The sequence below is a fragment of the Excalfactoria chinensis genome, chromosome 1 (genome assembly GCF_039878825.1).
Source record: "Excalfactoria chinensis isolate bCotChi1 chromosome 1, bCotChi1.hap2, whole genome shotgun sequence".
Taxonomy (NCBI): domain Eukaryota; kingdom Metazoa; phylum Chordata; class Aves; order Galliformes; family Phasianidae; genus Excalfactoria; species Excalfactoria chinensis.
In genome coordinates, this window is record NC_092825.1 from 131,478,343 (window position 1) to 131,501,256 (window position 22,914).

Genomic DNA, 22,914 nt, shown 5'->3' on the forward strand with positions numbered 1-22,914 from the left:
ATTAACACGAGCAATAATGTTTTGGGACAAAAAAAAATGTTATGTGAAAGCAAGGAGACAAAAAAAAAAATAAATGTGTTGGAGCTTATATGTCTGCTGTTTCATATGTATAAAAAAAAAGGCGGTGGTTCCACCAGGCTAGTATACAAGCTGTACAAATATAGATGGCACATATTTTCCCTTGCTTGTTCTTAAGTACAAGTGGTGTTCAAATTCCTTGAGTCATTAATCATATATTCATTCCAGCACAGAGCGACCCAATGATGTTAAAAGGATGGTTGGAAAATTCTCCCTTTCTGTTCATTTCTTTCTTCATTTCCCCTTCTCCATCTTTTCGGCTTCTACATTCCAGCCTACTTCATGACCTGCCGGTTAGAACCACCATGGGTAGACGTGTGCTGGATTTTCTCAGTCAGAGAGCTCACATTTCCTTGGATCCTCTTGTGGTGTTCTGCTGTTATGGGCGATGAATGGGGCAGAGTAAAAATGCCCTACTCACTCTTCTTCAGTGCAGTCTTCTCCTACTGCATTTTAAAAGCATAACTGAGCTGCAACCACATTTTGTAGTAGGGTTTTGGGTTCTGTGAGCTAGGTGCATTCTTGGTGGGCTCCTGTGGATATTTCTTATAGACAAGGGAGAGAGTGAATTGCAGGTACTCATCTGCTATGGGACTGCTCTGCCTGCAAGGTGAATGTGTACTAGAGAGGGCTAGCTGTGAATGCTGCAGACATAAGCAAGTGTCTCTCTGCCTCTTGACCCATTTCCAGGTCCTTTCTTCAGCCCTGCGTTTGTAGGAGAGGAACTGAGAGGTTCATCTACTTGATCTTCAGACTCCAGAGCAATTGGGCTGGAGCCCAGATGGCAAAGTCACACATACATGTGTGTGTGACCAAAACTAAAACTAGCACAGCAGTGCTGTAGGAGATAGTGAGCTTAGGTGCTGCCAGGGTGAAGCGAGAGCCTGCAGAGGTCTGGAATTCCATGTAGATAGCAGACTTCAGATGTAACTGGTAGAGATGCTATGGTGTTTTCTAATTAAAAAATACATCTAATAATACTTTCTTGGCTAATTAACACACTACTGTTTCCGGTAGTATTAATTCACAATTATATCACTGCAAGAAACACAGAGTTACAATTCTGTTGCTTATTGTTATTGGTAATATTCATACGCAGTTACACTACTATGAATATCTCTTACAAACAAACCATTGCTAATTGATTTTTCCTTATCAATCCCAATTTTGTTTGAATCGAATTCCAAGCTGCTGTTTCTGTCACTGTAATCTGGGCAATTCTAACACTGCGGATTTCAATTGTGTAGATGAGACATGAAGCCTTGTATCCAGAGGCCGCCTGTTCTCCCCATTGCCCAGACACACTGTTGTGGCACCTTCCTCAGATCAAAACAAGCATGTCTCTGTATCATTGTTGGTGTAAAATTCCTAGGAATGTATTTTTCCTCGGGAAATAAACACTTTTATGGTACTTTACAGCTACGTATCCCATCTCTAAATTGTAAACTTGGCTGATATACTTGCATTTTATTTCCCTCTGTCTCAGTTATGCACTCATGTATAGGGTTCATTTTGTTGAGGTTTTACAAGGATCTTTAAAAGATCTATGTTTAAACTTTAAAAGTCTGAAACTATAAAACTTGATACTATAACTTCCCAATAATGTCAGACTGAATGAATGCGCCATGGTCTGCTTTTGAGAAATTATATACATGCATAGATAATAAGGCAGAAAATGCTACGTGTGACTGAAAGCTCCCAAAGACTTCCCACTAGCCATCAGAAGTAGAAACTGAGCAATATGAAGAACCCAAGTATCATTCAGAATAGCGACGTTATCACTGATCTGAAATGTTGCCATGTATGTTCCCTATCTTTGAAGACGTCTTCCTGACATTTCATCATCTTTAAAATATATGTGCACTAAAATACAGAAAATGAGAAGAAAAAAAAAAACCCAAACCTCCTAAGATTGTGGAAGAAAACAATTGTGTCCCCACGTTAGCTGCTGGTGTTTTTAAAACACTCAAATGTAAAGGTTGGATGATGGGTAGTACGCAAACAATAAGCCTTGAACTTCTTCCAGTCAAAATAATATTAGCAGCCTCCAGGATTTTTTTACAGGCGGACAACTATCTTGCCATAGTTTTCTCCTTAGCAACAGTTTACCAAATTTGGAGTCACTCTGCTAATTAAACAAACAAAAAGTCCTTATTGTTCTCCTTGCTGTTTTCTCAGCAGGCATAATTGAAGTCTCTCGTGATTTAATTACTGCATCTGTCAGCTTGTTGCTTCAGTTTGTTAGGCTGCAATGTGTTGTTATTTACAGCTCCATTTCTCTAAAATGGTGGGATTGATTCTGATGAGTGACTGCACCACTCATTATATTGGTCTCCATGCAGACATGCATCCTGCAGAGGTGTAGGTTCACGCAGGCGTTACCTTCACATGACTTCCATAGAAACAAATAGAACTATTCTTCACTTCTGAAAAGGCAGGGGGGAGAAACTCTGAAATTAAGGATCCTGAGAGAGAGATGTACATTTCATCTGCAAAAAGGAATACAGATATATTAAGCTTGTGACCATCCAGTCATTTAGTTAAAGTGGACCAACCTGAACAAGTTGTTAGACTTTATAAAATGGTCTGGGCTTATTATTTCCTCTAAATAATAGTCTAAACAAAAAGCAGAGTTCAGAACATGACGTAGGGAACTGTTACCTCTGTGAAATCATTTCCTGAATCCAACACCTAACCTCTAAATAGCTCGGGGCATGGTTTCAGTTCTGAGGACTTGTTTTTGCAGCATGAAATGCCTACTTGTTTCATTAAAAGTAAATACAAAACTGAAACAAAAGTATTTAAATATGTAGAATGAGTTAGAATACAGACAGGAACCTTCTCATGACAAGCGTGATGGCTTGTCTGGAAAACTCTGCATTGCTGTTGCTGTAAGTTTAAGAGCCTGTTGCATAAATACCTTCAAAGGAAGGCTTAAGCAATGTCTGCCAGGTACCTGCTTCATACCTGTTACTTATTTGGCTCTCAGAGTGGAATCCAAAGCCTGGAGCTGTGTTTTGAGGATCTTGATACTGTAAAGGGAGAAGTGAATACCTGAGAAATCAGCCCCACATGAAGAATGCCAAGCATGGCAGTGCTGGTCCCTCTCTCTGCTTTAGGTCCTTGACCCAGGACTAGAAGCAGGAGTGGCAGTATTACAGCCTTTGTGAGCCACAGCATGGCAGCTCAGAGCACCTGCCTTGTTTTGGAGGCTTCTTTCTACCAGTGGCAGCAGCTCTGAATGAGGGACTTTGGCTCCAGAACATCTTTCCTGTACCATCAGACTTCAATCTTTATTTCTTCAAACTCTTCATTAGTGATGGGGAATCATCTTTTTTTCCCTTTCTCAGCTCACTTAAGAAGCTGCTAGGGCACTTTCAGGGGTTCAAGACTTGCGGTGGGGCACAGGTCTTCATAGTATTCCTAATCATTAATAAGTGATTACAGTTTTAAAAGTTACACCACAGCATGTACAGCAACTCTGCTTTTTACATTTCTGAACAAGAGTAACTGTGACTGCTACCCTTGGTGTGCTAAGTGGAATCTGATGAGCTGGGATGCCCTGTGGAGTCCTCCCAGGGGTTTGCATGGAGTGGTGCAAATCTTGTGATCAGTATGTTTGCAGCCTGGGCTAAGATGGATCTTTGCAAGTAGTACAGATATACCTGCAGCTAACTCTTGGCTTAGGTCTGAATTCTAGGTCACTGTGGTTGGCTATTAGCAAGTTTTGGGTGTCTCTGGAATAGAGAGCCATGAAAAGGAGAGGGGAGAAACTTGGCTTATGATTTTGAGCATGATATCTACGTCTTCTTTTATGACCACCCATAAATATTGTAAAATATAGCAGTGATTTAGAGCATGCATAGAAGGATGTGCTGCATTGTGACCTAGGACATAGTCCATGTCCCTGAATAATCCAAACAGCTGTTCTTCTGTGACATGATATGTGCTGCATGTGTCAAAGAGATAGGTGAGATATCGCTCAGCATGGAGCTGCAGCATTTTGAAAATGTGGAAGGAAATTAATAGAGTGACATTATATCTCTTGATACTCATCTCCAAGAAGTGGAAATCCTCTGGCTGCTGCTTCTGAGTGCAGCTTTAAGAGGTCTCACGAGGCAGTCATAGATCCATAGATCATAGTCATCTAATGCAGGTCTTTGGATTGAATCTACTAATGAACGTTTATTGTATTGTGCCAGATATTGCTGTTGATACCAATTCATTTTTGTCTTTTGTGTGTTCTGTTTTGCAGGGTGGAAAGAGTTACACAGGACCATGTGGAGGAAGAGACTGCAGTGGAGGATGTCAGTGTTTCCCTGAAAAAGGAGCCCGCGTAAGTAACCTTTTTTCCTATAGAAAGTTTTCCATGCCATCAGCCCAATGCCACTTGCTATAGGTCGACTTGCATCAGAGCACTGGGAATATTCAATTTGCGGGTTGTGTTTTTTTCAGGAAAAAGTTACTGATGTTGCATCTTACTTCTTTGAGAGCATGTAGACTTGAATAAAAAGAAATATATATATATATACTTTGTTATGAAGTATAGAAGATTCTTCTGAAGCTAAGGGTCAAGAGACCTCACAATGCTAAATGGTTGTAAACAAAATCACTCAGTAATTTTCTTGAAGTCTTACTTATGAAATTGTATCCGATGAAAAGATACCTCATACAGGTGGTTTCCATTAAAGGAAAGCAGGTCTGCATGGCCTGAAATTCTACTGGAAGGAAACTGCCTGGGACTTCTTGGCATTGGGTTGTTTCTGGTACTCATTTCTTTTAGGGAACAAAGATGAGAGTTGGAGGATGGGAGATGTGGTGGAGGCAATGAGCCACCTGCCCATAAAGCTCTGAGAAGTTGGGCCGTTCCTTTGTGGCTCAAAGCTCTGGCTGGCAGGCTCCTTTTGTACACCATGGTCTTTTGCAGCTGAGACAGTGACTCAGCCTTTTCCATCCACCCAGCCCTAAGAATAGGCCAGGCAAGAGATGTGGCAGATCATGTGCTTTCTGCTATCACTCTTACTTTCTTCCATGCAGCAGGCTGTCAGTTCCCATTCCCATCGCATTCCTCAAGCTTGACTCCACGTCTGAGTGGGGGAAGAGATGGTAGCAAAGTCACTGTGTAGGTGGAAGGCAAGGAACACTCTTGTTTACTGCATGTCCTGATGTCTCTGTGGAAGTCAGATGATCCCAGGGTTACCATGTCATGAGCCCTGCAATTGTTATACTCCCTTTCCCTGACCACAGTCAGCTCATGATCTGCTTCCCATTGCAATAACCTAATGACAAACCGACGACGCTGAGGTCAAACAAATCATTCCCCTTGAGGCACAGTTTCTTCAGTGGCTCTCTCCAGCTGTTATTGCCCTTCCCTGATCATTCAGCACATGAAGCTTAGCAGATGCCTCCTGCCACTTCCCTCCAAGGGCACTGAAAGCCAACTGTTGCTGTGTGAAATGGCTTTAAGTATGATACTGCTATGCTTTTCTTCAGAGGGATTTTTGTTGTTGTTGATCTAAGGTAAAGCATGGACCTCCTAGTTCTCCACTAATGTTCATGAAAATTGTCATCTGTTGAAAAACTGACTTCTGTGACGAACACATTTTTCTCCTTTCTTTTGACTGTGAATTAATTGTGACTTAATTTCAAGTTGCTACGTCTTCAGGAAAAGAGAGGTAGCTAAACAAAAGCAATTACATAGGTTAGAAAAGAAGAAAATGTGAAGCTATCAAAGCAGAGAATTACCCAGTAGCCTCAGAAGTTTAGTTGCTTCATATCTAGGTTAGGAGACAAAGGCATACTTTGTGTACTCACTCTCTGCTCTCACTCTCACTTATGTCAGGGAAGCAAGTAATCCCATTGACTAAACACACTGATTAAATGGACACTGAAAAAGGGAAAAAGAGGATGTTATAAAACATTGATTACATTTTTCATTGATTACATTTTGTGGTTAGTGGTGGAAATTGTGAAGGATTATTGGGGAAAGTGATTTAAAGGCTTCAATTCAATTGTATTTAAATTCTCTGCAACTATATACTTCATTCTGAGTCAGCATACTGTGCGTGTATTTTGTGTCTGCTTGTCTCCTCAGATGTCACAACCTTGGTGAAACATCTGGTTTAAGAAACAAGAGTGGCCTTTAGAGACTAGTCAAATTTGGCATAGCTTCTGGTCTCATGCTCAGTCCTCAATGGGAATATTTATTTTCACAAAACCTCTGTATAATCTGGCACGACACACATTTTCTGTTTGAGGTGACTCATTACATGCACAATAGACATATTGCATGTTTGTACTTGTAAGAGTGCCTGAAGCAGCCTGCTGGAGCCTGCTTGTTTGGTGACTGTGTCAGGTACAGAACAGCTGTCACTTGCAGGGTGTCTGGAATTCAGGTAGAAGTTGTGTTGCAAGAGCCAGCAGCCAAAGGCAATACCATCACCTTGCCATACAGTGTAAGTAAGTGCACATTCTTCTCATAGCACATCTCTCAAAACCAGGCAAACAAAAGCACTTTCTTCAGCTTTCTGCTGCTGAATGCTTATCAGAAACTGTTGAATGAAGTAAATTTACTGGAGTGGTAAATACTATTGCAAAATATGGCAGTGGAAAAGGTCTGAGGAAACCTCTATCTTTTTATTCACATATGGTTCTGCTTCATTTTCTGCCTTTGTTTCAGTTACAATCTTAAGGTACAGCATTTAGATAAAGATGCTTTTCCTTATTGTCTTAATCCAATTGCACTGTTTTTAAATAGGTGCTTTGTTACTGAAATATGCTAGGTGCTATCTTCTTGAGGCTCTGTGCTAGAGGCACTGAGGCACTGTCTTTCCAGATGTGTGAGGATTCAGCCAGACTCTGGTGATGTGTGCCAGGTGTCCAGATGCACGATGGCTGGAAGCCCTATGGTTCTATCATCTGCACCACTTTTGGTTTGAAACTAATAACTCTCTACGTGAAGGCGCAGAGAAGTTGAATCATGTGTCAGACAGGCATTTTCTAGGGACAAATGGCCATCTAGCACAAGTCAGTGAACCCAACAGTTCTGCCAGAAAAGAGTTACGGTATTTCTATATGTGATTTTTACTATTTCCAGCCTTTTTTGGCTGAGCTTGGCCACGAAGCTTTCCCTGGGCCCAGATGGTGCTTGGTGAAATCCATTGGGTATGTGAAAATGAAATGACAGAAGCTTGACCCACTTGCCACGGTGGTGAGGAGCCTCTGCAGCAAGGTAAATGGAGTAGCAAATGTGCAAGCTCCCACCTCTCATGTGAGCTGGGAGCTTGAGTACGGCATTTCCTGCCTCATTCCCATGAGGAAAATAGATCTGATTCAGACCTTCAGAGAATCACAGAACATCACAAGTGATGGCCACTTCTGCATTTCACAGCTCAGAGAAGTTTCTCTAAAGGCATGTCTTCCCAAGGCCACACATGATTCCCTTGAAGTTGCCGCCTTCTGCTTTGCTTATGAGTTGATGCCACCAGAGCAAAAAGAAGGAAGTGTTCTTCCATAAGCTGTTCTTTTTCTACTGTCTATTGACACCCGAGTCTTTTTTCCTGTTCACAGCAAACCTAGGTGCGTATTTACTGTTAGCTGGATACAAATATCCAGTCTTTAAAGGTCTGATCAATACCTTATGGGCAGCTGCACAGTCATCCGGCCATTCTTGCAGTTGGCATATCCCTCAGCAGAGATGTATTGAGAATCCAACTTCATGCAGGAGTGTGTGGACCCACACAACAAATAATTGTGTGTACTCAAGCCTTAGGTAGAGGGTGAGGAGGGAGAGGAGGAGCAGCCTCATCTTCTCATTAATTAATGTGTGAAGAAAAGATTGTGAGGAATACCAACGTGCCCAGATAAGAAGAAAAGGAGAAGAGGGAAGCACTGACACTGTATTGAAATTTTACTTTAAATAAAGCAGAGGCCCTCAGCTGAAGGAAGGGGGAAAAAAGGGTGGAGGGGAGATAAACTTCTGGTTTCTTTCCTTTTCCTTGAAATTTTTATTGCAACTCTTAAAATTTTGAGAGTTAAAGTTCTTTGCAGACCATATATTGGGCAGGGACTGCATCTATTGGTGCATATATAGACACCTTTGAAGTCTGTTAAAACATGAATGCACTTTAAGTAGGAAATAACTTCTTTCAGTACAATGGCAAACTGTTTGACCTGTTGAAGTTCATAATCAACCTCAGTTCATAATCAGTCTAGAGGGCTTTGTAGAAAGTCAAAATGAATAGCAATCTTTTTGATCTTTCTGTGGGGAAAATGCACTCTATAGAAATCTAGCTTTGTGCTTTCTGTCTGAAGCAAGTGTCGAGCACTGCGTGCGCTGTTGGTTTTGCAAGGGATTGGAATTATGGTAACTGAAATGAAAGGACAGCTTCATGTTCCCATGAAGGCCACTTCATGGAAATGCCAAAAAATTTCTTTTTAATCAGGACTAATTCACTAAATGAAATTTAATTCACTAAAGCTCCTTTATAGATATTTGCTGTATTGTTTTTACTAGCGCAATGGCCAAGGTTACGTTATTATTTGTTCACATATAATCATTCCTTTCTGCCTTTGAGTGCTGTACAATTGTGAAATCCAGTGTCTGATCTTAACTTACAGGCATTTTCCATACAAGCTTAAATCTTAACACATGGACTACATCAGGCAGATGTTTTCTTCTGTAGTTAAATGAAGTCAACAAAATGCAACACTTAAATATTCTAAACTCACTTCCATTCTTATACCCTTAGGGAAACGGTTAAAACCAGTAAAATAATTTTATTAACTGTTAATATAATTTTTGAACTTCACAATAAACCATGTTCTCAGGTGGTATAATGGCAGTAGCTCCTTGATAACTCATAGTGTAAGTTAATGTATCTGATGAAACCTGATGTTTTACCCTTTTTTAATAAGAATGTGAGAAATTTCTTCCCATTGTCTACCCTAAGTACATCTAGCCCATTACTCTGTCCATAACAATGATGGTAGAATGTTCTATTTAGGGAGAGTGCAGAGATCTGTAAACTTTCTGCGGTCCATTCCCTTGTAACCAAATTCATACTGTTAGAGGTGTGAATTTCTCTATTTCTTCAGTATTTATGTTTCTCCCTGAATTTACCTAATCATTTTCTGGAGCTGCTGTGTCTTTACAACCTCCTGTGCCACCAAGGAGTTCGCTAATCAAATAAAATGAAATTACTGGCCATCCTCTTCTAAGCCAGTTTCCCTCTAGTTTCATGAAGTACACCCTATTTCTAGTACTGTAAGTTTGGGAAAGGAGCAGTTCTGCATTTACTTTGCTTCCTGCTTCCAGAATTATGTAAACCTCAGTAATTTCCCCTCTGCACTTTCTTTTGTCCTAAAAGGAAGAGTCCCAGCCTCCTTAGAAGGCAGCACTCCAGCCCCTCATCCTTTTACTCTTTACTCTCTTGTCTGTGAGAACATGCAGGATTAGTGGTATGAGTGCACAGAGGTTTTCTTTAGCAGCAAATTGACACTCTTTTCCATACACTCCTGAGACTTGCCAGTACTGAAGTTTAACTGCCCCCCCAGTTTGGTGAAGTCCTTCTGGATCCCCCCATCACCAGCATGGCATTTAACAACTTGATATCAGCTAGTATCATCTACAGACTTGTATGTTTCACAGTTCAGACCCTGTTGCATCTCCATGTTGAAATGTGACTAACAAGCACTATTCCTTTCTTCTTATCTTTTAGCCTATGGTCCATAAAAGCATGTGTTGGTGAAAATTTTTTTCAGAGCCATACTGAAAATCCAAATACATTATGGTTATTGGGTCCTTCTTTACCATGCGTATCATTGTGCTCAGATACAGTATTCTTTATGGCCAATGACTGCCTGGCCAAGCAAGGAAGTCAGACAACCGGGCCCACGGTTCCCATTCTCTCCTCTTGGGTCTGTTTTTCGCATGGCAGTTGAGTGGCACCAACCATGACTGTTTGCAGTGCTTTTTCCACACCTTAGTCAGCAACTCTGCAGTTTCACACTGAGTTTCTTCAGAAGCCTCACATGAATGTCACCACTCCTGCTCACTTACTAAGGTCTGCCTTATCTATTTTATCTTCTGCTTCCTGTATATTTGCCTGAAATTAATCTGGCTCAAAGAACAGCTTGGATTCCGGACTATATCAAATGCCTTCAGCAGTAAAGACTTTTGCAAAGGTTTCCCTGAGTTCTGCTGTGGTCTTGCTGTCCCCAAGTGCTTCTTTTAGGCCTTTGATATAGTGTGGTATCATTGCTTCTGTTTATGGCTTCTTGCTTTGCTTTTTACTATCAGCTTGATGATCTTCTGCAAACTGTTGGCATGCTTTTTCAGACATCCCAATTACCAGTTACGCTTGATCTGGTTTTTATGAGCTTTCTTATTCATTTGAGTAATTTTTAAAATGTTAACCTTTTTCCCTGCAAAACCCTCTGTAGCATTTTTTATGAGCTGTGCAGGGGTTTTATTGAACTGCTTTATTTTCTTTTTGATATGTGAAACAGTTTACCAGGATTTTTAATACGGTGTTTTTGAAAAGCCTCCAGGTTACTTTAAGCTTCCTGCCTTTTGGATTGCTTTTATAGGGTTTTACTATTTGTCTGATTTTTATGTATTTCCCTTTCTTGAAATTGAATATCTGTGCGATGCATTTGCTTGGCTTGCTCCATCTGACTATGTTATGAAGTTAAAGTTGTGTTGTGAAGCTATTACAGTGCATTCTCCCACTAGTACCTCTTGAACCAGGTCCTGTGCACTCAAGACTAGATCCAGAGAGGCATTGTTTCTTGTGGTTTCCAGGACTCAAAAGTGACTGTGTCCAAATATTTTATCTGTTTGTCTCCTCTGAATGATGTGTTGTGTCTGACTGCATGTGGGTAAGTGAAATAGCCAGTATTACTGACCTAGTTTTCCAGCTTCTCTAATTTCTTAGAATACTTCATGATTGTTGTCTTTAACAGGGAGTCCCAAATGTAAACAAAGTGCTGATTTTCTGTTATTTCCCCCTACAGGAATTCCCTCCTTTGTCCCCTGTTATTATTTTTTCTGTTACACTTCATATTAGCCCTCACATCCTGTGCCATTGCTCTGCCTGTACCTTGTCTCCCATCATTCCAGTAAAACTGACAGCCTAGCAACTCAGTATGCCACTGATTATCCACCTCCCACCAGCCTGAGATGCCTCCTTGCAACAGAATTGCCATAATTTCCTACTCCTGTTTTTTATATCTCTAACATTGCTACAAAATCACAGAATTACAAAACACTTGGGTTGGAAGGGATGTAAGGAGCATCCAGTTCCAGCCCCCTGTGGTAGTCAGGGTTCCACCTAGTCCAGATGAGGCTGCCCAGGGCCTCATCCAATATGGCCTTGAACACCTCCAGGAATGGGGATCCGGAGCTTCTCTGAACAACCTGTTCCAGTACCTCACCAGCCTCCAAGCAATTAATTTTCCCCTATTATCTAATCTAAATCTCCCTTAGTTTGGTTTAAAACCTTTCGCCTTTGTCCTATCACTGCCTGCCCAAGTAAAAAAAGTCATTCTCCATCTTTTTTTATGAGCCCCTTTAGGTACCAAGAGGGAAGCACTTAAAGATTTTACCTATTCTCTGTTCAAGGTGCCAGTCAATTGGTGTTGTAAATAGTGTTATTTACCTTCCCTATTTATTATATTTATGGTACTGAGCATCAGTTGTGTTTCTCTCTCAAGTTCCTTGAATCCAGGACAGACTATGCCTGTCAGTCTTTCCCCTGTTTCTAGTTTAACTACTTCTCTGTGACATTTCTAACTCTCAGTAACAGCAGCCTTGTTCCATTCTGTTGGAAGACCAGCTCATTCCCCTTTTTCTGCTTGCTTTTGTTTTAGTTTGCCCACACATCAGTCCTCCACTGAGTAGCTCTGCGTTAATCCCATAGGACATCATGACCACCAGTTCTTCCATTTTTATCACCACAAATAGCAACCTGGACATCTCATAGGTTCTGCAACTTTTATGCAACACACACCTTGTCCTTTCTGGCAACTGATTGAGTGATCTCTGCTCTGTTATGCAACTTTTGCCCTCATCATAACCTTAAAATATATTAGCACTTGAAAGCTTGCATTACTATAACTTCTCATTTGAGTGGTATTACTCTGTTCTTTCTCTGCTATACTCGTATCAAGCTAAGTAACAACAAAGAAGATCTGGCCTTGATGGGATGTGTCTAGGAGTTGTGGGGAGAAGAAAATTTGACCTAAGCCTCAGTACACAGCCTGATGCAGACTTCTGAGCTCATGCAGGTTCCACTGCCTTTGGATGAAGGAACCACCTTGCCAGTTCATACACTGCTCAAACATCCTCAGGAAGCCACTTAACAATCATTTAAGGAAGCCACTTAACAATCAATTACCCAAACATGTACCCACCACTAATGGAAACCCCACTAATAGAACTACTGATCATGCAATGCATGCAAATATTCACCATGCTTACATGCCTTGCATTGGCCTGCCCTTGCTTGTCTTTCTCTTTTTTTCTCTTACTTTCCCTGATTATTTGAAAAGGGTCCTGCTTGCTGTTTAGTTTTTCCTTCATGCAAAGCATTGGTGAGTTCAGTCATGCATCATCGAAAGTATTGTCAGGTTCTGTGCCTGAGTGGAAATGTGGTATCACAAAAACAAAAGATACTTCAAGATATCATATTGCTTCGTAGGCCATGAGCTTTCTATCTATCTCTGACAGCTCTTAGAAAGAGTCACTGTCTCGGAGAGATGGTATTTGCAGTGGTGGCGTTTTTAAATGCAAAATACTGGTAGTGCTAATAAGCATTATGCATTGACAGGAGGATACCTTTAATTATTCCAACATTTTAATCAAGTCTGGTATGCTGTTTTGGGATTTATTTTTTTTTTATTTTTATTTTAGGCTATTTAATGTATTAGTGGAGAGCAGCATATCCGTGTCTGGGAAAGGAAGGCAAAAAGAGTGCAATCTTAAAAAGGCATTTAATAGTGTGAACCTACATTTTGCTTTCAGTTGCAGAAATACAGTTCCCTTTTACATACACATTTGAGGGTACAGTTTCAAATGCACACTTTTGTTTATGTTTATACTTGCCAAACACTGCCTTATAAGGCCTTAACGGCATACACAAGTCCTTAAATACTTGACATTGTTCCATAGGCATCTAAATTTTGAGTTTAAGGCTTAATTACAGGAACTGTTAGCAGTGTATAGGCTCATAATCTTGAGTTAGATAGCAAAGACAGGCAGGCAGGATACAGGTTTGCTTGATATAGCATGATTTGAGTCAGTATGAAACTTAATGCTTTATGACTTCATGTTTTATTTAGTTAAAATTGCTTAATCTAGGCTACAGTGACTATCAATCAAACACTGTAGCTAGGTACTCATGTTTGTTGTTAAGCGCTATTCTTTCATACATTTGTCTTTTTTTTTTTTTTTTTTTTTGAGAGAGAGAGAAATATGCATGTTCCCTCTTCTTTTTTTAACTCTGTACAAGTTTAATCAACATCAGAGATCTTAGTGAACTGATGGATGGAGTTTAGATAACTTTCCCATGAACAAGAAGCAATGAATCCTCTCTATATGTGTTCTACAAAAATCTACAATTTCAGAAAACTCAGTGAATGGTTTCCTAAAAAGCAGTTTCAAACAAATAAACAAACAAACAAACAGAAAGCAAAATATAGAAGAAAAAGCAGAGCATTTTCATACATATTGAAACAAATCGTATTTATGTTATAAATGTTCAGAATATTTGTTGAAAAGTTAAATAAATCTGAAATCTCCTAAATTAAATATATATATATATATATATGTGCACATCAAAAAAAGATTATTTTTTCTTCCATTTTATTCTTTTATTGTGTGGACCATTCTGCTTCAGCCAGATGTGAAACGTCTTTTGCTTCAGCAAAGACAATTCTGAAAGCAGAATCCCCCCAAAACCTTCTCAAATCAATAGTACAAGAGCAGAAGAATGGTACTTGACTGAAATGCTCTCCAAAGTTTGTATCCAGTTTCTTTACTTCCGTGGGCCGCTTCATCTGCTTCCCCATATTCATTGCATTTTCTCCAGCGAAGTACTATAGTACAGATAATGCACTTCTTCTCCAAAACCTGGTGACCTACATTAGTGCAGATACTTCTACAAACTTGTCTTGAAAACCTTTACAAGTTCAGTTGTTGTGACAAGAGAACAAATCAGCAGCGTTGGACAAAGCTCAAGAATTAATATCATCAATCAAAGTGAATACCAAGGTTGCAGTTCAAACAAAACTTTGACTAAAGTAAATGGGCTGAATTAACTCTATTTGTAATGCAGGTTGAGCTCTTCTATTTGAAATGACACAACTTGATGCCTTTTGCATTAGCTATATATCCCCTTGATTTGTGGGCTTGTTACAGTCAAGTAAGAAAACAAATCTTACAGTGGTTTGATAAGATATTCCACTGATATTTTAGGAATTTGCTTTGAGGGCAGCATTTTTAAGAGTGAATTTGGCTGCGTGTATATCACAAACTTGAGTGAGAGGTGGAGAACCAAAGCAAGACAAAGAACACTAAAGAATCTAGAAACATTGTCCAGGAGGTAAAACAAAACTTTATTTAAAGATTTAACTGTAGAATACATAACTGCAGGAATAAAATAATAGAAAGGAAACTTTTAAATGTTAGCTGTCTTGCTGGAGATGTGTTGTGGAAAACTAACATGGTGACAATAGCTGGAATCGGAATGAAAAGCCTTTGGTTGATATTCACAATAATTTATATTGTTATTTTTGTTTATTTTTCACATAGGAATCACACTTCATTATGGAGTTGAAATGCAGTGTCTGGATTGTTCTGTCCATTTAGTTAGACCTTTAGGCTTCAATTTCTGGTGCTCCAAATGCACAAAAAGACTTTTCAACAAGTTCTGGCACTTACTGATAGCAGTAGTTGAAAGAACGTGCAGGCTTTGGATGATAACCTTGCTCTGCAATGGGGTAGTCCTCATAGTCCTCCAAGGAAGATAATCCAGGCCATTTTGTAGTGCTGAAATTGCACTCTAGAGAGTGTGAATGGTTTCTCATGACATGTATCCAAGGCTTTACAAGTTTCTCAGATAGTGCTCGTTTCTATTTTCTGCATTTTTGTCACAAGGGAGCAAGTACCACTGACCTATTTTCCTTTTGTCTTATTCGGTAAGTACCAAACTATTAATGGAATCCTTTGAGTCTGACCTGGACAGATCAGGAATGTGGGAATAGACAGGCTGTCATCATGTAAAGCTTCTGTCTAGGCCGACAGAGCTCGTTCTCAGCATTTCCTTAACGACACTTCAGAGAAGAAATGTTCCTTGTTTACCTCAGTTTGTATGTAAGGATTCTGAAGGCTTTTCAAGTGTCATCACATAATGAACAGATCTGTTGAAGAAAAGGATGATGAACATTAAAATACCTTAAAATTAGATACTTTGCTTTTCTCCGTCCAGAGTACAGTCTAATATGGATTTGGATACATCCTTATTATTCCTTTTTTATATAAATATTATTTTTTCCCATCTAAACTACCTCTTGCTTTAAGCTGTTTACCAGTTTCTAGATCCTCTCTACTTCTCTATTATTTTATGGCCTTTCTGTCTTCTGCTCCCAGAATTGTCCCTACCTTGCTCTAAATTATCCATAGCATCATTTCCTGTGCCATTTCACCACCCTTTTCATATTAAAAGCTTCCTATAAGGCACTTTTATTCTTTGTAGCCTGGAAGAGGAATGAAGTAAGTCAGTTCTATGAGATGAATGCTTCCCTCCAGAACACAGAGTGCAATGGGCAAAAACTCGAACACAGGAAATTCCATACAAGCATGAGAAAGAACTTCTTTACTGTGAGGGTTACAGAGCAATGGAGCAGGCTGCCTAGATATGTTGGGGAGTCTCCTTCTCTGGAGATATTCATGACCTACCTGGATACTTTCCTGTGCTACCTGCTCTAGGGAACCTGCCTTAGCAGGGGGTTGGGCTCAATGATCTCCAGAGGTCCTTTCCAACCCTTCTGGTTCTGTGATTGTGTGGTCCTCACTGCTGGCTGTTTGCCTTTGGGAGGATGTAAGTTCTTTGGGACAGGAACTACTTGCATTTATCTCTGTGCACAGTTCCAAGAGCATTGTTAGCACTCTTGTATTAATAAAAGAGGCAGCACACCATGGAGCACTGTGATAGTTTCTTTCAAGTAGGTGAGAGCTCCTGAAGCACAAGGCCCAATGGCGCTGCACCATTTTGTGGGTGCTGGACCCATATATATCTTCATAACTCTGATGTTTATTGAGGGCATGAGCCTGGCATGCTGATTTATGGTTAGAACACATTCTCCATAGTAACCACTTCAGCTCCTGGACTGCATTGCTACTGCAGTGTTTCTCACCTCTGTAAGACAGACTTCTTCCCTAGGACAGAGCATGTTCATCCAAGTGTGTGGCACAGTTGTACATTGTAACACTGCCTTGCAACATTTTCCACAGCTTTTATTTCATAGAATCGTAGAATCATTAAGGCTGGAAAAGACCACTAAGATCGTCTAGGCCAACTGTCAGCACATCGCCATTGTACCCAGTAAACTGTGTTCCCATGTTCACTTTATATTTGCTGTGGATTTTGCATGGGGAAGAGAATGACAGGTAAGCAGGGAAGCACTGTGGTGTCCCTTCAAAGGTAAACAGTGGCTGAAGAGAAGTCCATTTGTTTTCCTTTTTGTCACTAAACCCAATAACAGGGTTTGAACTCTGCTAACTCACAGTTGGTTCTTCCAGCCTGGTCCATGACACACTGTGTGGCCACAGCCGAATGCAGCCGCTTGGGGTCTTCTGAGCCACAGCTCTCTGTGCAAGCCCTCCCTCTCTTTCAGCTGGCTTACTTCTTTCAAACAGTTGCAGAGTTGGTTTTGCTAAATGACATAAGGTTACAATAAATCAAGCGAGAAGTCTTGTGTTATGCTTCCTACTGTATGGGAGAGGTCCATGTGGTTTAATTGCTTCCTCAAAGCTTCAGATATATGTGTATAAAATCTCTGAAGTCATGTGCAACTGCCAAGATCCTATGGTGTGGTTTGAAAAATTCATGCAGTGAACTCTCAGACAGTGCAGATGTGCTATGAAATGTAAATGTAAAGTGAAAGAAGCCAGCTTATCCAGTTAAATAATGTTAAAATTAGAGCACTTGATTCAGAGAAAGACATTGCTCAGCAGAAAGAAGTGAGAAAGAGAGCTTTCTCAAGTGGAGAGGGATAGAGTCATTTGTCTTCAGAGGGGATGGGAGAAAAACATTAAGGTCCATGGGAAGACAGCAGAGCAGCCTGAGGAGAGCAAACACGTCTAAGAAAACCACATGGTGAACTGTAAAAGCACTTGAAAAATGTCATCACATTTTCAACATCACACAGTTGCTCTTAGCAGTAAACAGTTGACCACCATAGAAAATTCTGCCAGCAAAATGAGCTGTCCCTATGCTAACAGGCAAAAAATGCAGAGGTGAGCAAACATCAATAGGTGGTGGCAGTGTTGGTGTGCAGTGTGAGGGAGGAGCAGATGTCCTGGGCCAACTGCTTCCTCCTCCCTATTCCCTTGGCACCTCAGCTGGGGCTGCATCAGGCCTTTCTCTGGGCAACAAGAGAACAAGAGTAGTGGTGGTTCCCAATCTAGTGTTCATGGCCAAGGGGAGCAGGGCTCTCCCTCAACCCCGCTGGGTGCTGCTGGCCACAGAGCTACATCCTTAGACCTGGCAGGCACGTAGCGGCATATTTTCTATTTGGCACAAGGGCTTGAGCATCTCTTGAGGAGGAGAATGGTATGTGTTGGAGCAATGTTTTTAAAGATACAAGGTACCTCTGCAAATGCTGGGGCCTGGTCTGCAGTGGTAACCTCAGCCAAGTGCACTGAAGCTCAGGCTCACATTTGCTGCCCGAGCTGACTAGCCCTGGGAGTGGAACACTGCCCCAGGAGGATAACACACTTCAGCCTGTCTACATACCACTGCTGTGGTGTGCAGTGTGCAGAACAAGAAACATGCAGCAGGGGCTGTGGCCCTCCCACACAGGGGCTGGAGACGCTTCCTTCCCTCCATCTTCATCCTTGGTGGGAGCAGTCCTCACTGAAAAGCACACTAAAAAGCTCTGCTGTGGCGGGAGCTGCACACTTGTATAACCATGAAGGGTATCTGTTGTTATCACAGTAGTAACTTTATTAAGGCAACAGTTCCTGCTAGGCAATGTTTCTTCTATTACTTTTACATGCAGTCAATGTACATAGCTTCTGAATAATTCCACTGTGTCCCAATTAAACCTTAAATGCCATTCTCATAAGTAAGCATTAAGAACATCTCTGTATGCTGAAGAATCCTCAGTGCTCTGGTATGGATATGCACATAGTCCTGTCTGCAGCCTCTACAGCTTGGTGCATTTACACAGCTGTGGTATAACTGGTTGCTGTTTGCTCTCCCCCTTGCAGACACCTTGTTCTGTGTTTTCCCTGTAAGGATTTTCCTCCTCTCTCTATTCTTAGTCCCTGTGTTGATTTATACATTGTGTAACCTCACCGACTTCAAAGATGTTTTGTGTGGTGTAAATCAGAGCACCAGCTAGCTGAATAAAGCCTTGCTCAGTAAGCTGTGATTGTAAAGCTGAATGTTTTCCTGTGTCTGTGTACTAAATCAACACGATTCCTTTTCACCTTTGCAGGAATATATGTACTTCTCTGACAGGAATACTCTTGCAGGCACTCATGAATCCTTTGCTTCATGCAATCTTTGATATAGAAATCTTTCATGCTGTAAAATCTTTCTGTTATTCTGATCTAAATCCTGAAGACTGTGCGTTTAGTGGCTGCATATCTGCTGGTGGTGTCTGATGGGGCATGATCTCCTTTTCATTTCAGTTAAAAGTGTTCCAGTAATGAAATTCAACACTTAGGATTAGATTATAATTGTTCATCTATTCTTGCAGTTTGGTTATGCAAGCAGATACAGCAGTATTCAGAAATAAAACTGTTCATTTTGTGTTTTCTCAAGTATTATAAACTTTTCTTAACATGGGTTAAAATTTAACTTAAGCCTAGAGCTTCAGTGGCCATTTAGTTCAAGGGAGAATTTCATCTGAATTCATTCATTTAGAAAACAAGTCAGTCCTCTGGTCCTACAGCAACCGTGAGTTGACCAGCTCCTCAAGTGAGTACATGATACCACTTCAGCATGTGTTGCAAATTAATCCCCTTAGGTTTAGACACACGTAAAAACATCCAGGAGGTATCCCACCTGAGCTGTGCATTCCCTGAATAAGATCACAATATTTTTCACAATTCACAGTCTGAAATAACACAAGAGAAGCATTTCTGGTGTCATAATTTGTTATTGCACCTGCTGGACTGATTAGTTTTCAAAAACAAATTTGGCAAGAGGTAAGGTTGGGCTTTTTAAGAGCTAAGAAAGTGTCTAAGTGTTCAGGGAAGATGTAAATCATATTTTGTAAGAAAGCAGAAATATTACAGATGGATTTTACTGTGTTTGACCAAGAGAAGACAAAAGTGTTACAAGTCAAAACTACAGCAGCAATTAGGGGCAGTCCGGAGGATCCAGAAGGGAAATGCTTCTAGGTTACCCTTCTGTGAGAACCTTTCAGTTACTTGTAACAGAAATAGAAAATATTCTTCTTTGCTTACATTTCATGGCAAATTGACAGTGATCTACCACTCTCCAAAGCAAAGTAGAAACAAGACTTCCTTCTTGGAAGTGCTCCCTTCCAAGGGTACAGAGCATCAGTGTAATTGTAGAACTATTGGAAGCTTCCTTTGATGTGGGTAGAATGGCCTTGATGGAGAAAAAGATGGTAGTTAGAGAAATTGTAAAAGTGTACATAGTGATCTGTCAATCCAGCAGAACACCGTCTTTTGAACAGTCCAGTAATGGCTAGACAGTCATAAGGTATGCAAAGAAAATGACAAAGAAAATCTCAACAAATAAGTGATATTAAGGAGCAACGATTGAAAAATGCATTTTGTCTATTAGCAAGTATTTTTTCACCGGGAGTGGAAGTATTGCGCAAACTGTGTACAGTCCAGGATACAAGAGCATCAGCCAGCTGACGAATGATTAATTTCATTTACTTCCTATCTAACTTATGAATACTTGGACAGATGAATATGCTAAGAATAATTTCTTATAGGGGCTGTGAAACAATCTCCTGCTTTGTTTATGACCCCAGAACTCAGACTGGTTTAGCCTGTGGCCTGTGCATATGCCTTTGTAAGACACTATGGTGAATGTAATGCTCTATTGGCTCTTGCCAGCTTTTAGCCTGACATTCATGCTCCTCTGGACTCTCTTAAAGCTACAGTCAGATGTGTCTCTGAAATGATGCAATCTCATCTGTTGCTAACAGTGTGATATGTATTTTTACTGCTTTCTGGCTGCTGGATATTTTCTCCCAGTAATATGCTGCACATTTGCTTTCTGTTAACGTGCTACTATGTGTCTTGCTGAAATCACTGCAGGGCTCCATTACTTTTACTGCTGTTTCTGTGGATTTCTGTGGTTTATCCCTCTCCTTTGGGTTGGAACATTATTTATAATATTTCTATATTTATGATTTCTATATTTATAACATATAATATAAATAGGTTGCCTAGAGAAGTTGTGGATTCTTCACCCCTGGAGGCACTCAAGGCCAGGTTGGATGGCACCCTGGGCATCCTGAGCTGGTGTGGGACTACCCTGCCCACATCAGGGTATTAGAACCAGATTATCTTTAAGGTCCCTTCCAACCCAAGCCATTCTGTGATTCTGAGATATCTCAACTATATAAGTTACCTAGTGGTAGCCCCATTGCACTTCTTTGTTCTTAGCTTTAACCCTAATCTTTAGAATGCTTGCTAATACTCAAAGTGGCTGAGCCTGTGAACAAAACTTCTTGCTTGGGTGAAAGTTCCACACTGCCTGAATGCTGATTTGGAAGAGTAACTGCAGCAGAGGTTCTCCCACATCTCTTCAGTTTTAGAGTGAGCATATACTCAGGTCCCTGTGGGGTTGATGACGTCACGTGAATGAATGGTGGTCTGCCCAACAGACCCAGCCATGAGGATATTCCATCTTCACAGAGCTTAGTCCTACCCTAGAGTTGTGAGGGTCTGGACACTCCACAGCAGTGGGACCATCCCATGTTTCAATCATTGAAAGTAAAAAGCTTTGCTATGCGTACATAACTTTACAAAGCTCTTCCAGCTTGCCCAAGATTCAAACAAATGTCAAAAGTTACTTCCCTGACATAAAATCCTTTTCATAGTGGAGAAGTTGAGAGAAAAAGGAGTCTTTCACAGAAAGAAGTTCCCAAGGAGACATACCCGGTTACCAGAGCAGACCTATGTCAGGTTATAGAGAGAGCATTTCTCATTTAAAAATGCTAACTGGCTGCACTTAACAGCTCATTGATTATTTTCTGGAAGATGTGTTAAAGAGAAGAGACAGAATAAATGGGACTGACAGATAGCAACAATTTATGTTTTTCAGAGTTTGAGATTATCACACACCAAATTCCATGCACCACACCTTCTTGTTCAGATAGTGCCATTCAATACATTCTTTCCACATAAGTTCTGAAAGATTAAAGGAAATAAATAGCAGGATCCATGTTTTGGATCATACATCCTAGTTTTGTAAATTTGTTCTCTGGAGAAAATGGATGTGAGTCATATGCATTGTCAACAAATGAGCAATCCAAACAGGTGCTGCAGTTGAAAACTATAGACGAAGAAAAAAGCTCGCTTCTTTCCATATTTTGTCCTTTTGCATTTTTAGCCAGATGTCACATGAGTGCTTCAGTAAATGAACGCCCTGTTGAAATGTTACACAAAAGTGAGAAATAGAAGGAGGATAAACGTATGCACATTTCTTAGTTGAACTGTGTTTGCCATCCGGTGCGTTGGGAAGAAGTGACTTATAACTCAAAGTAGAATTCCTCTGAGCATTTTAGTTATGAGAAGTTCTGTAGAGCGTTACTGTAATAACTATGAAATATAACCATTTTCTTCATGTCTTTTATTTATTTTCAGAGCAAAGTTCAGAAAATTTTGAATGATAATTTATATTTTCTACATGTTGTGGCTCCTTCAAATATATATGTACATACTTCACTTTTTCAGAAGTGATAGATTGCCAAGTTGTCTGACCTCTCAAGAGAGGAAGTTGGGAGGACAGTTTAGTAACATTTTCTTTCATTCCCAGTGTGGAATAAGATCAAAAAATATGCATTTTAAATTCCATTAATAGCCTTATCTTTTCTAAGCCATAAGGTACGGGCAAAATAACAGTGCAAGTAAACATGGCTCATGGTGCACCGCATTAAAAAATGGCTTTTGTTTATGAAAACTTTTTTGTTGTAGAAACTTGTGGGAATAATGTTGTATTAATGGTAGGATGTTGACCTTTTCCAGCTATGGAAGATAGTCTCAGAACAGGATCCAGGAAAAACAAACATGGAGACTACTTAACTCCTTAGTTGTGTGCCTGAAACTTTGTAATGAAGCATTATTTAAACTTAGGCTATTGTACTTACAGATTGTGTCATTACATTAAAGTGCCGCACATACAGCCACTTTTGCTAAGCACAAAGTTATCAAGAGGTTTAGGGAACAAATAAATTCCGTGAAGAAGAACACTGCTATAATTTCATATAAAACACTGTAATACATGTAAAAATACTCAGTCATCTGCTATTATCTGTGTTATGTCTACATTCATTTATAGTTTCTGGGGGCAAAGTAGGGCAGATTTTCTCTGGATTTTAGGGTACACAACGTAGTGC

General features: G+C 40.3%; 1 protein-coding gene across 2 annotated transcripts in view; it reads left to right on the forward strand.

The window, feature by feature from the left end:
• The window catches only part of COL4A2 (collagen type IV alpha 2 chain), a 135,315-nt gene that overhangs the window by 34,157 nt on the left and 78,244 nt on the right, over positions 1 to 22,914 (forward strand). For both annotated transcript variants that reach the window (XM_072342918.1, XM_072342927.1), the window contains exon 4: positions 4,334 to 4,414. In XM_072342918.1, the coding sequence (XP_072199019.1) occupies positions 4,334 to 4,414 (81 nt within the window). The remainder of the gene's footprint in view (positions 1 to 4,333; positions 4,415 to 22,914) is intronic.